We start from the raw sequence: 12,057 nt of genomic DNA on the forward strand, positions 1-12,057 counted from the left end.
AACTGTGTGTAACTAAAAGAACTGAAAATAGTTCATTATTATTTACAATAAATTTTCTTTAAATTGCAAAGTCTTTTAAATTGCAAAAAATATTCTTTGTTTAAATTACGAAACATATTCGGATTGCAAATAATTACTGAACTTGTACAACGAAAATAACAAGCTTTGTTTATTTTTAATACATGGAAGTACAATTTTCGAAAGTAAAAAACGTTGTTGTTTTGCTATTAAATATATATTCACCAAACATGTTCACCGAACTTCATGGTACAACGAGAAAAAATTTAAAAAAATCGCGAAAAACGGAAATAACAAGTTTTGTTCAAATTACGAAAAATATTCGGATTGCAAATAATTACTAAATTTGTAAGACGAAAATAACAAGCTTTGTTTATTTTTAATACATGGAAGTACAATTTTCGAAAGTCAAAAACGTTGTTGTTTTGCTATAAAATAATATATATTCACCAAAAATGTTCAACGAACTTCATGGTGCAACGAAAAAGAAAATCACGAAAACGAAATAACGAATAGCACAACTTAAAAAAAAAAAAAAAAAANAAGATCACGAAAAACGGAAATAACAAGCTTTGTTTAAATTGCAAAAAATATTCGGATTGCAAATAATTACTGATCTAGTACTACGAAAATAACAAGCTTTGTTTATTTTTAATACATGGAAATACAATTTTCGAAAGTAAAAAACGTTGTTGTTTTGCTATTAAATAACATACATTCACCAAAAATGCTCTCGGAACTTTAAAAAAAGAAAAAGATCACGAAAAACGGAAATAACAAGCTTTGTTTAAATTGCAAAAAATATTCGGATTGCAAATAATTACTGAACTAGTACTACGAAAATAACAAGCTTTGTTTATTTTTAATACATGGAAATACAATTTTCGAAAGTAAAAATCGTTGTTGTTTTGCTATTAAATAACATACATTCACCAAAAATGTTCAACGAACTTCATGGTGCAACGAAAAAAAAAATCACGAAAACGAAATAACGAATAGCACAACTTAAAAAAAAAAAAAAAAATCTGANAAAAAAAAAAAAAAAAAAAAAAAAAAAAAAGAATCACGAAAAACGGAAATAACAAGCTTTGTTTAAATTGCAAAAAAATATTCGGATTGCAAATAATTACTGAACTAGTACTACGAAAATAACAAGCTTTGTTTATTTTTAATACATGGAAATACGTTGTTGTTTTGCTATTAAATAACATACATTCACCAAAAATGCTCTCGGAACTTTAAAAAAAGAAAAAGATCACGAAAAACGGAAATAACAAGCTTTGTTTAAATTGCAAATATTCAGAAGTACAATTTTCGGAAGTAATAATCATTGTTGTTTTGCTGTTACATAAAATACATCCTCCAAAATATTTATTTAGCTACATGGTACCACGATATACGAAATAACACGCTTGGTTTAAATTGCAAATATACAAAACATAATCATTATTTGGCAACAAATAAGTGACATCGAGTAGTTCATGTAGATGTGAAATATCACCTGGCTTTAAGCAAAGAGGCTGCAAATTCTTCTCCAGTGGTGAGAGACTCCACAGGGCCGTACATACTGCCGCCTAAAACAGAAAAATAACAAAAATTAATACATATTATAAACACTAGGATGAGTCATTCGCATTTCTGCTCGAGTTCATGGTTAAACATTGCGTGACTAACGGCTGCAATGTTTGAGAGAAGCATTGGAATTATTAGTTTTTCCTCAACGTCAAAAAGAGTACTACAATACACAGTGATCATGTTCATGTTTTATAAAAAATGGACACAACATTCGATTCTGTTTTTCTTAATACTTTCATGACTATCGTATATTAAAAGAATTAAATATCAATGGTAATGAAAAGAAGAGTTCGGCGTGTGTCTCTCTATTTAATAACTCCAGAACTGTTTGAGCTAGTGTTCTGAAATTTAGAATACGGGTGTAAGGTACAATCTCTCCAACTCTCCAATTCCAGAATAGTTCAAAAGTTTGAATTAATCCGTTCGGTATGGATGCTTGAAAAAGGAATTCGTGAATTTTGAATTTTCTAATGTATTTAAGATGTTCCTAATCGTGACTAAGCAACGTTGAAATAAGGGTTATTGTCTTACAAGCCGGAATCAGGTAATGTTGTTACAAACCTAAGCGATGTTGCGTCCTGAATCAGTTACATTGCTCCAAACCTAAACAATATTGTGTCCTGAATCAATTATAACAAGCGAAACGTAAGTAATATTACGTATTGAATCGGTTATAATGCGTTAAACATAGTGACATGACATATTAAATCGGTTATAATGCACGAAACAACAAGAATAATACATGTCGAATCGGTTATAATGTGCTAAACGTAATTGACATTACGTACTGAATCGGTTATAATGCGTCAAACAAACGACATGACTTATTATAGCGGTTATAATATGCCAAACATCAACAATATTACATATTGAATCTGTCATAATGAGGCAAATAACTTATTACGTATTGAGTTGGTTATAATGCGTTAAACATAATGACATAATCACATTAAATCTGTTATAAAGCACCAAACATCAATGATATTGCATATTGAATAGGTTATAATGCACCAAACGTAACTGACATTACGTATTGAATCTGTTATAATGAGTTAAACATAGGCGACTTGACATATTAAATCGGTTATAATGCGTCAAACATCAACGATATAACATATTGAATAGGTTATAATGCGCCAAACGTAACTGACATTACGTATTGAATCTGTTATAATGAGTTAAACATAAGTGACATGTCACATTAAATCTGATATAATGCTCCAAACATCAACGATATAGAATGTCGAATCAGTTATAATGCGTCAAACGTAAGCGACAGCACGAGCTACAGGTAAGCAGGTTAAGGGGACACTTCAGGTTCAAAATGATTTTTTTTAAATATCAACCAATTTTAATGAAAATTTCATAGATTGTGAATAAAGCATTTAGAAAGATATTCCCAAAATTTGAAGCAAAAATATTAATTTGTTGAAAAGTTATAATTTTTTTAATAATTTATCCGCAAGTTAAATTACTAAATGTTCCAATATTTCAAAATGTTTCCTGCGCATGAGTTTTTATCGTAGCTGTATGAAACTCATTTATATTACAGTTTGAATAAGTATAAATAAAATTGGATATGTTTGAACAACTTAGCACTTAATTTTAAACAAATAAAAAATCAAAATATCATAGTCTTTATATAATTTTTAAAAATTGAAATTTAAATAACAATTTAAAGTAATTTAAAAAATATTCAGTGAGTATTCAGCTTTTATTTATATCACATTGGTTACGGAACATTAGACCAATCATATATATGAGAAAAAAATAAAGATTTATTCAAAACTCATGCGCAAGGAACTTTTCGAAGTTTGAATATTATCGTAAAAAACAACATTGAGAAAAAACAGTTTAACTATAAAAACAGACAGTTTACATAACCTTGTTTACAAATCTTGAAATGCTTATAACTTTGCAAAAAATGAATGAAATTGAAAAATTTTTCTTTTAAATTGTAGCTAGTTATAAGTATTATTTTTTGAAACAAAAATTGAAAAAAGTATAATTTGGTCGATTTTTGGGTTTTCCATCGTGAAGTGTCCCCTTAAACGATGTTGTCTTACGAGTGTCTGACGAATAAACAAATTAAGTTTAGAGCAAAAATTCAAAAANAAAAAAAAAAAAAAAAAAAAAATCACTGGAACAACTCTAGGTCAGGGAATCTATGTTTATCCACTGAAACATGAGCTCTATACAAAATGTAAGACTGCAGTTGTGACTTCAAAGTACTAAAAACCATGTTTTTAGTACTTTGAAACAAAAATAAATATAATATAAGATACCAAGAAGCAAACCAACACGGGAAAAGGGTGGAGAGGACCATAGAATCGTATAAAAGGGTCGTAGCTCAGTTCTGATTATTCAGGATAGTGATAGTGTTCTTAAAATGGAAAATGGCAACTAGTATTTGAAGAAAATTATTCTGATTTTTCTAAATTTAGCTATTAATTTTGCTTTAAACTTGACTGAGTAAAATAAAGTTCGTTAGCTTAATAATAGTCGCGGAAACATTAATTCGTTTAGCATACATAATACATTTAAAATCAGTTTAAAAATTCCAAACAACACATTTAAACCCATACTATATATGGTCGTGAATCTCTTTATAGTTCCAAACAGAGCTATGCTGGGATCTTTTACAATGGAGCATTTTATATGCGCATTGCATAAATATAGTCAAACCAGAGACACCAAAATAGGAATTCATCATCCGAGTATTCATCTTAAAATTTACACTATTTATATACAAGCCATTCTTTTAAAAAAAATAATTAATATAGCTGAAATTAATATCAGAATTTGGAGAGCACGCACTACGACAACATTTACTATTATCTCAAAATAATCAGTTCAACATTCAACATTTCTTTTAAATTTGCTGCAACTTAAATTGAGTGTAATAATATAAATGGAAGTTTGTTTGTATTAAAGTTGAGATTAAGTAAACATGGGTTCAAGTCCATGAAGTCAGATATGTTTTCATTTAGCACCATATGTTGAATGAAATTTACTGAATAGTTTAGTTTAACTCGCACCAAAATTTATAACAATATGCAGTCTGACCCCGATTTAGTGAACTATTTGAGGAAGCAAGCAGCAATAAATCTACTATAAATGATGGTTTACTTTTTAAAAAATACTCAGTAGCATTATTGGAATAGATTATAGCAACTCATAATTTCCATTATAAATTATTTAGTAACTAAACATCCAGAGTCTCATTCTTATAAAGTTTCCTTACTGGGAATTTCTTCCCATAATAAAAATTTTTTTCGAGCGTTAAATAACGTTCAAAATATTCTCCATATAACGAAGTCTTTGTCTTCCGATAACGATTTTTTAAGATGTTTAGTTATCTGATTTCCATCCTTTTTGACGAAATTAGAAGTTAGAAATAATGCGCAACTAATTACCTTTTTCCGTTTATGGAAACATTCGCAATATTAAATTTAATGAAATAACTCACTTTAAGCACTCCTTCATGATGTGTATTACTTCATTTTTACTTAAAAGTAATAATTATATATACTTCTGAACTTATCGCATGCATAGACTAAAAAAATTGTATCATTTACTTAAATAACTCCTATAAAGAAATTTCAGTTAACTATAAACGAAACAAATACAAATTTCTCAACTGCTTTCTATTACAGAGATGCCAACTTGTCCCGGGCAGCAAATCTATATTTTAAAGTGGTAGTTTATCAATTGTGATTCTTGATTTAATAAATTAAATTTAGTAGATTTTTATCCACCACTATTTCTAAATAATTCGTAGACTTATATAATTCACCACTTACAGTACTTAAGTCGTGCTATACCTTTTAAGAAGCAAGCAAAAATAGTCAAATATTGGCAAAATTTACCATAAAGTTATTTACCTTTTTTTAATATTCATTTTGGCGTGTCCCGAGCAGTTGGCATCTCTGCTATTATCGGGTGAAACGTTAGTTAAATAATGCAGAGATGCCAAATGCTCCGGCCATGCCAAAATAATTTAAAAAATGGTAAATAACTACAAACTAAAATTTGCAAATACTTGATTAATTTTGCTTACTTTTTTTATGGTTTAATATACTTAACTACTACAGAGTGGTGAATTATATAAGCCTTCAAATTATTTAAAAATAGTGGTGGATAAAAACCTAATAAATTGAATTTATTAAACCAAGAATCACAATTAATAAACTACAACTCTAAAATATTTATTCGCTGTCCGGAACAAGTTGGCATCTCTGATAATGTTTCGGATGGAAATACAAAAAACATTCACTGCAACAGAGTGTTCTTTATATCCAGAGTTCATTATAGCGAGGTTAAACTGTATTAGGATAAATCAAATGCACTCACCGTCGGAAAACTTAGCTTCCAGAGCCATATTCGTCCTGCGGGTGTTAGACTTCCATTCCAAAAGACTAGGTGGATAAGTCCTTCGACCTTCTGGATCAAGCTTTTGACCCTGCAGGAGTTTTCTTTGGCAATGTGCCTTGTATCCGTCATGAGCGTGGTCGGACACGTACCTGTTCACAAACAATCAATGAATCAATTAGGTGAGTCTCTCTCTACATAATACAAAACAACCTTTAACGTTCATGAAGAAAATTATCATTCTCGAATCCTTGTAGAGAATTATTTCTAACACAGACACGAGAATTTCCGGAGACAAAAGCTGCAGCACCTGCAAGCTGGAAACGGCTGTGTATACATGTTAGTCACCCAGTGCAGCGCTACGATTTTTGTTCCATTCTCATATCATGTAGATTAATTGAAAATTATCATATAGATTAAGCGGATTCAAGCTATAGAATGGAATAATAAATAGAACAAAAAACACATGGATAGGAAAAGCATGTTTTTTACCAAACAAAACAAATAAAACGGTGATTAATAATTATTTCATTTTTTTAATAAATTTTTTGTATTGTTTTAAATGCACGATGTTCCGTTATGATTAACCCTAATATGTGTTTTTAGAATAATTGAATATCAAGGAGGAAGAATGATTTATGTTAGTTTTGCACAAAAATGACAATTTAATCGTTTTCTGTTGCATTTTGATATTTCCTAACTTTTGACAAATCAATAAAGTAAAAAATCAGTTCCTAGTTAGAGTTATTGCATAGTAAAAATGAGCCATGTTGGATAAAAACGGCCCATGTCTGCCTCAAATTCGTTTTTTACTCAGATTCAGCTTTTACGGACATAAACAGTTCTCCTCCACCTCCCCCCTTTTGGTCTGCACTTGTGAAAATAAAATCAAAAAAGTACACACAATAAAAATCGAAAATTAATATTTAAGAGAGGGAAATGTCGAAATCTAACGAATCCATACTGAAGGAGTTAATGCTGAAAACATCAAAACCTGTTTGATTGCCTAAGATAATTTTTCCATGATCAATGCAGGTGGCTTACAGATAAGGGATCTTAAACTAAAGATTAAGCATAATTATGAATGGCTTAAATAATCTACAGTAAAACAGTACGTCTTTAATTTTCAGTCATATTACTTTTCTTATTCAGGTTTTATGACTGAGACGCTATTTACATTAAGACCTACGAACGAAAACGCTATTTTCATAAACTATGACCTATTCCCATGAAAAACAACTCTGGAACTGAACTAGATGATTTAACTCACAGAAGTCATAATACTGCTGTTGTTAAGGGTAACTACTAAGGGTTCACACTATTTCATTTCCAACTGAAACGTTGTAAGAAAAAAAAATTAAATTCTCATTGTATTTTGTTTCCTAACTTAGTAAGATTCTTTATGGAAGATCTTCAACATAATTAAAACACAATCAACAAGTAATTTTTCATCTAATTGTGACAAAAAGTTAACGAGACAAAAAGTGGTGGCCAACCTGCGGCTCTTTGAAGGATTATTTGTGGCTCTCGATAAATATACCTGAGCTCCCTTTTCATTTTTGTGCTATTATATTTTAAAAAATTATTACCGTTCCGTATGTGTTTCAAAATATCTTTTAAATCACTGAGAACAAATATGAAAGAATAAGAATCAGAAGAATTAGAATTAATCAAGCTCTTCAATTAAAATATAAGTCGACGTCGTTTACGAAATTTTGGAAATTTGTACCAGAATCGAAGTATCCCGAATTAAAAAAGGCTGCTAGTCGAATTATTTCAATATTCGGAACAACGTACTTATGTGAATCCTTTTATTCCACTTTATAATTCGGGAAATCCAAACACCGATCAGTATTAACTAACCAGCATCTCAAAGAATTACTGGGAAGTGCTTTCACCAATTACTCACCAAATTTTAAAGAATTATGAAGAAAAGTGAAATAAATGCGCTTAATTTTTAATATTTAAGTTCACTACACATATTTTGTACTTTTACTTATATGTTTTCAAAAAATATAATTTATGTAAAAAAAATTTAATACCTCTTTTGCATACCTTTTAAAAACGTATTTAATTGTGGCTCGTAAAAAATTTCATATTTTGAAAAGTGGCTCGACTATCAAGGAGTTTGGTCACCCCTGGCATAGATTTATCATTGATAGTTGGCCCACAGCATATAATGCCGTAACAGTGATGCCATCTCAAACATCTCTACTTAGAATTTTGCTAAATAAAAAAATTTATCAACATTCAGAAGATACTTCTTGTCAAACCAGCACGAGTTGTAGTTTTTGAAATTCAACTTACTTGAGCAAATATTTGTAGAGGTGTTTGGATACCTTTTAAAAACGTATTTAATTGCGGCTCGTAAAAAATTTCAAATTTTGAAAAATGGCTAGACTATTAAGGAGTTTGGTCACCCCTGGCATAGATTTATCATTGATAGTTGGCCCACAGCATATAATGCCGTAACAGTGATGCCATCTCAAACATCTCGATTTAGAATTTTGTCCAAAAAAAAAGTAAATTATCAACTGTCAGAGCATACTTCCTGTCAAACCAGCACGAGTTGTAGTTTTTGAAATGCAACTTACTTGAGCAAATATTTGTAGAGGTGTTTGGATGGTGTGAAACAACTTAGACAATTAGCCATAAGAATCCAAGCTCTTTCATTATTAGCATCATTATCGTTCTTCCACGTTTGATTGCAAAGTTGGCAGATGATCTCGTCTCTCATCGCTTCATTCAGTAGACCCTGCTGGACGATGTAATCACCCAAAATCCGTTCCTTCTTACCATTCAGATTATTGTCATTCATGAATCGAAGAATCTGGAAATAAATGATTAAAAATTGTGAGGCATTCACGCAGAAGTCGTATTGTCTTATACTTCAAGCTCATTAATGCTGCATAATTATTTCAACTGTGTCCTGAAGCAAAAATAAGCCATGCCAATGTTTCAAAGTATTTGGGGTTAATTTTCATATTTCTAAAAGGAAAATATTGAAACGTGAAACTTTTATGTTAATCCCTCAAAGATTTTCTGTTCATTCCTTTAGAGACAAGCTGCGGTTTTTTTCTTTGTTAAATTTAAGGAATTTCTTAACCAATCACATAAAAATAATCTTTTGGTGAAATTTTGACATTAATTGTTATTACATATTAAACCATAGTCATAATGATTGTTATTACACATCATATATTGATTTTTATGACATATTAAGCCACATATATAAATTTATTCTTGTTACACATTAAATAGTATATACATCGAAGAGCCATTACGTTATGACCACCCTCCATCTATAACAATGGGCTCGCCCAGGTTTTCTCGCCCAGGAACAATGTTTTCACGGGGCACATTAGGACCCATAATCCTCATAATGCAATCTCTGACGCCTGTAAGCTACTTGAACATAGTTGCAGACCAGGTTCACCCATTTATGGCAACAGTGTTTCCTACGGGGAATGGTGTTTACCAACAGGAAAATGCTCCATGTCATAAGGGTCGAATCGTCATGGATTGGTTCGAGGAACATTTCAGTGACTTTCAAGTCACGTCTTGGCTCCCAAATTCACCTGACCTTAATTCAATAGAGCATTTGTGGTCCTACTTGGAAAACCAAATTCGTGCAGCCACGCTCCCCCCTCGCAATGTGAGGGAATTGCAGGACCAGTTGGTGAGCGCTTGGTACCAGATACCTCAGACTACCTATCAGCACCTTGTGGAATCAATGCCACGGCGGGTGCTAGCAGTTTTGAGGGCTAAAGGGGATCCTACATGTTGTTAGCAGGGAGGTCATAATGTAATGGCTCTTCAGTGTATATATACTGATTGTTATTACATATTGAGCCAGATATATATTGATTATCATAACATATTAAATCACATATATATTGATTGGTAATATATATTAAGCCACAGTATATTATTCAACATTGTAAAAACGTAAATTCCTCAAAACTTATTTTTCCATTGGTATTTTGCTTACAGAAAAAGTAATGAAGTTTGAATAAATTTTAATTTCTTTCAACTGTTGGAAATACTACCTCTCGTTGAGCCATAGCATCATTCATATTTTATGCAACTAAAATACTGCGCCAAAACAAATCATATCATGCGCAAATAAATCGTTCTTAAATTTCATTACACGATACAGTATTTCAACCTGAATGGAAACGCTTTTTAATTCAATACCGTATTAAAATTGCAGCAAATTTTTTAAATAGTCTGGTTCAATGCGCTTATACTATGGTTCAACGTTTAGACAAATATTCTGAGAGTGTACTATTTATAACATCATTTATCTGTTTACATTCATCTCAATAAAACAAAGAGAGGAATAAATTTTTATGCGTGTATATGAATTATTAAATTTCTCATTTTTGCTTGATTACTCATCCGTATGGTTTAGAGATTCCAATAAGTTTAAACCCTTGAAGGCAGATATAAATTGTTCCAGAAATAAAATGATATATAATTATGTAATAATGCTTATGCTGAATATTAAATCAAAAAATAAATTAAGTCATAAAATCAAACATTCAAATATTCCTTTAGTGGGCCAGTTCTGAAATGAAACAGAAATTTTTAAACATTATGAGAGATTCTTTTTCGATTATTAACTCAGGAAACAAGCAAACAATCACAAATGGCGAGCTTGGGCTGGGATAGCCTGGTTGGTAGGGCGCTGGGTTCAAGTCCAAGAGGTCGTGGGTTCGATCCTCGCCGGTGGAAGACTCCCCGTGTAGTAAATGGTGACTGGTGCACGCTAAATCTGTCGAGTCTCAAAGTCCTCTATGTTCCAATAACAAATCAATACCTCTAGGGTTACTGATCCAGGAGTTTCCTTGTCTTCTGGATTGGTTCAAAATTACAAGGCTACGGAGTTGAACATTAGTAGTCGTAAACCCATGAAATTAGGTTGGTTGTTCAACGACAGTTACAAAATAAAATGAAACGACGAGCTTCAGCCGTGATGGCTCAGAGGATAGAGCGTTCACCTTCCAACGAGGCGAACCGAGTTCGAATCCCAGTCGATACGAATTCCGCATCCGGCTTGCACCGATCACAGTGCTGACTTGAAATATCCTCAATGGTAGACAGATCATAGGTTAGAGTCCCCTTGCCGTCAGGCTAACCGTGGGAGGTTTTCTTCTCCATGTAACGCAAATACGGGTTAGTTCCATTGTTGAATATCTGATTACAAAGAAATAATTGCATAGCTTTCAACATCAATAGGAAAGAATTCAGCAGATTTTACGAAATAACAAAATTCGTGATTGATTAATGCAATAACTATTTTGCACATAGGGAATTTTAGGGATTTTTATAGTCACCAAAAGAGAAAAACTGCAATATCTTTCAGTTACGATTGACATTAAACATACTTGAAACGTTATGCATTATGTTTACTCATGATTTCGAACATTAATAGGCATTTCGTTCATAAAAGATAGTTCTGAATGAAAATAAACTGAACGTTTTATAACAAAACGGATTTCTATAAATGAGGTTCGCTTCATTATGTGTTAGTAATTAATACTTATTTAAATATTCAAGAAAGCAACCAATAATGCAAGGCACACAGCCAAATCTTTTAACAAAATATAAGTACTTTGTAAGTACTCAAATAACATTTTTAAGCACTATATACATTAACAAAACGCAAAATAATCTTCAAAGACTTTAGATGATCAAGAGAAAATAACTAGTTTCTGACAAAGAAATTTTACTTTTTTCTTGATTATATTAGCTACCATAAAAAGAACGAAAGATTTTTCGGTTCGATATCAGAGAGTGGAAAATGAAGCCTGAAATTGAGAACACGTTGCAAAATGCAGCAGAGTTGCACATGAGAGAGCTATAATCTCACCGAACCCAGTTCAGTAGAACGCACATGCGGACTCAAGTATTTCATCAAACATGTAAAATAACTGTCGCTTTCATATGCTACGGACCGTCGGTAAGCCGAAATGAATTACAGGGGAATGAATTGTAAAAACGTTGAATAGAACAAAGTGAAAAGCAAGTTTAAGCATAATACGCGACAAAAATTGACATGGTAAAGGAAAAAAACCTTAATATTTATTA

At 31.3% G+C, this 12,057-nt stretch overlaps 2 protein-coding genes across 2 annotated transcripts in view; one reads left to right on the forward strand and one right to left on the reverse strand.

The window, feature by feature from the left end:
- LOC107445751 (Myosin 10A) overlaps positions 1 to 12,057 on the forward strand; it is a 281,182-nt gene that overhangs the window by 134,931 nt on the left and 134,194 nt on the right. The gene's annotated exons all lie outside the window — the stretch shown is intronic.
- Positions 1,422 to 8,789, reverse strand: LOC122270113 (unconventional myosin-XV-like). Its single transcript, XM_043046319.2, has 3 exons — positions 8,559 to 8,789; positions 5,947 to 6,116; positions 1,422 to 1,592 (listed from the first exon to the last, which is right to left on the reverse strand). The coding sequence occupies exons 1-3, from the start codon at positions 8,780 to 8,782 to the stop codon at positions 1,516 to 1,518; spliced, it is 471 nt and encodes a 156-aa protein (XP_042902253.1). The 5' UTR covers positions 8,783 to 8,789; the 3' UTR covers positions 1,422 to 1,515.

This window comes from Parasteatoda tepidariorum, chromosome 9 (genome assembly GCF_043381705.1).
Source record: "Parasteatoda tepidariorum isolate YZ-2023 chromosome 9, CAS_Ptep_4.0, whole genome shotgun sequence".
NCBI classification, from domain to species: Eukaryota; Metazoa; Arthropoda; class Arachnida; order Araneae; family Theridiidae; genus Parasteatoda; species Parasteatoda tepidariorum.

Coding starts and splice junctions, on each gene's coding strand:
- LOC122270113 (XM_043046319.2), bottom strand. CDS start 8,782: ATGAATGACAATAATCTGAATGGTAAGAAGGAACGGATTTTGGGTGAT. Junction 6,117..8,558: donor CTCTACAAATATTTGCTCAA/GTAAGTTGCATT, acceptor GTTTGTGAACAG/GTACGTGTCCGACCACGCTC. Junction 1,593..5,946: donor GGAAGCTAAGTTTTCCGACG/GTGAGTGCATTT, acceptor TTTCTGTTTTAG/GCGGCAGTATGTACGGCCCT.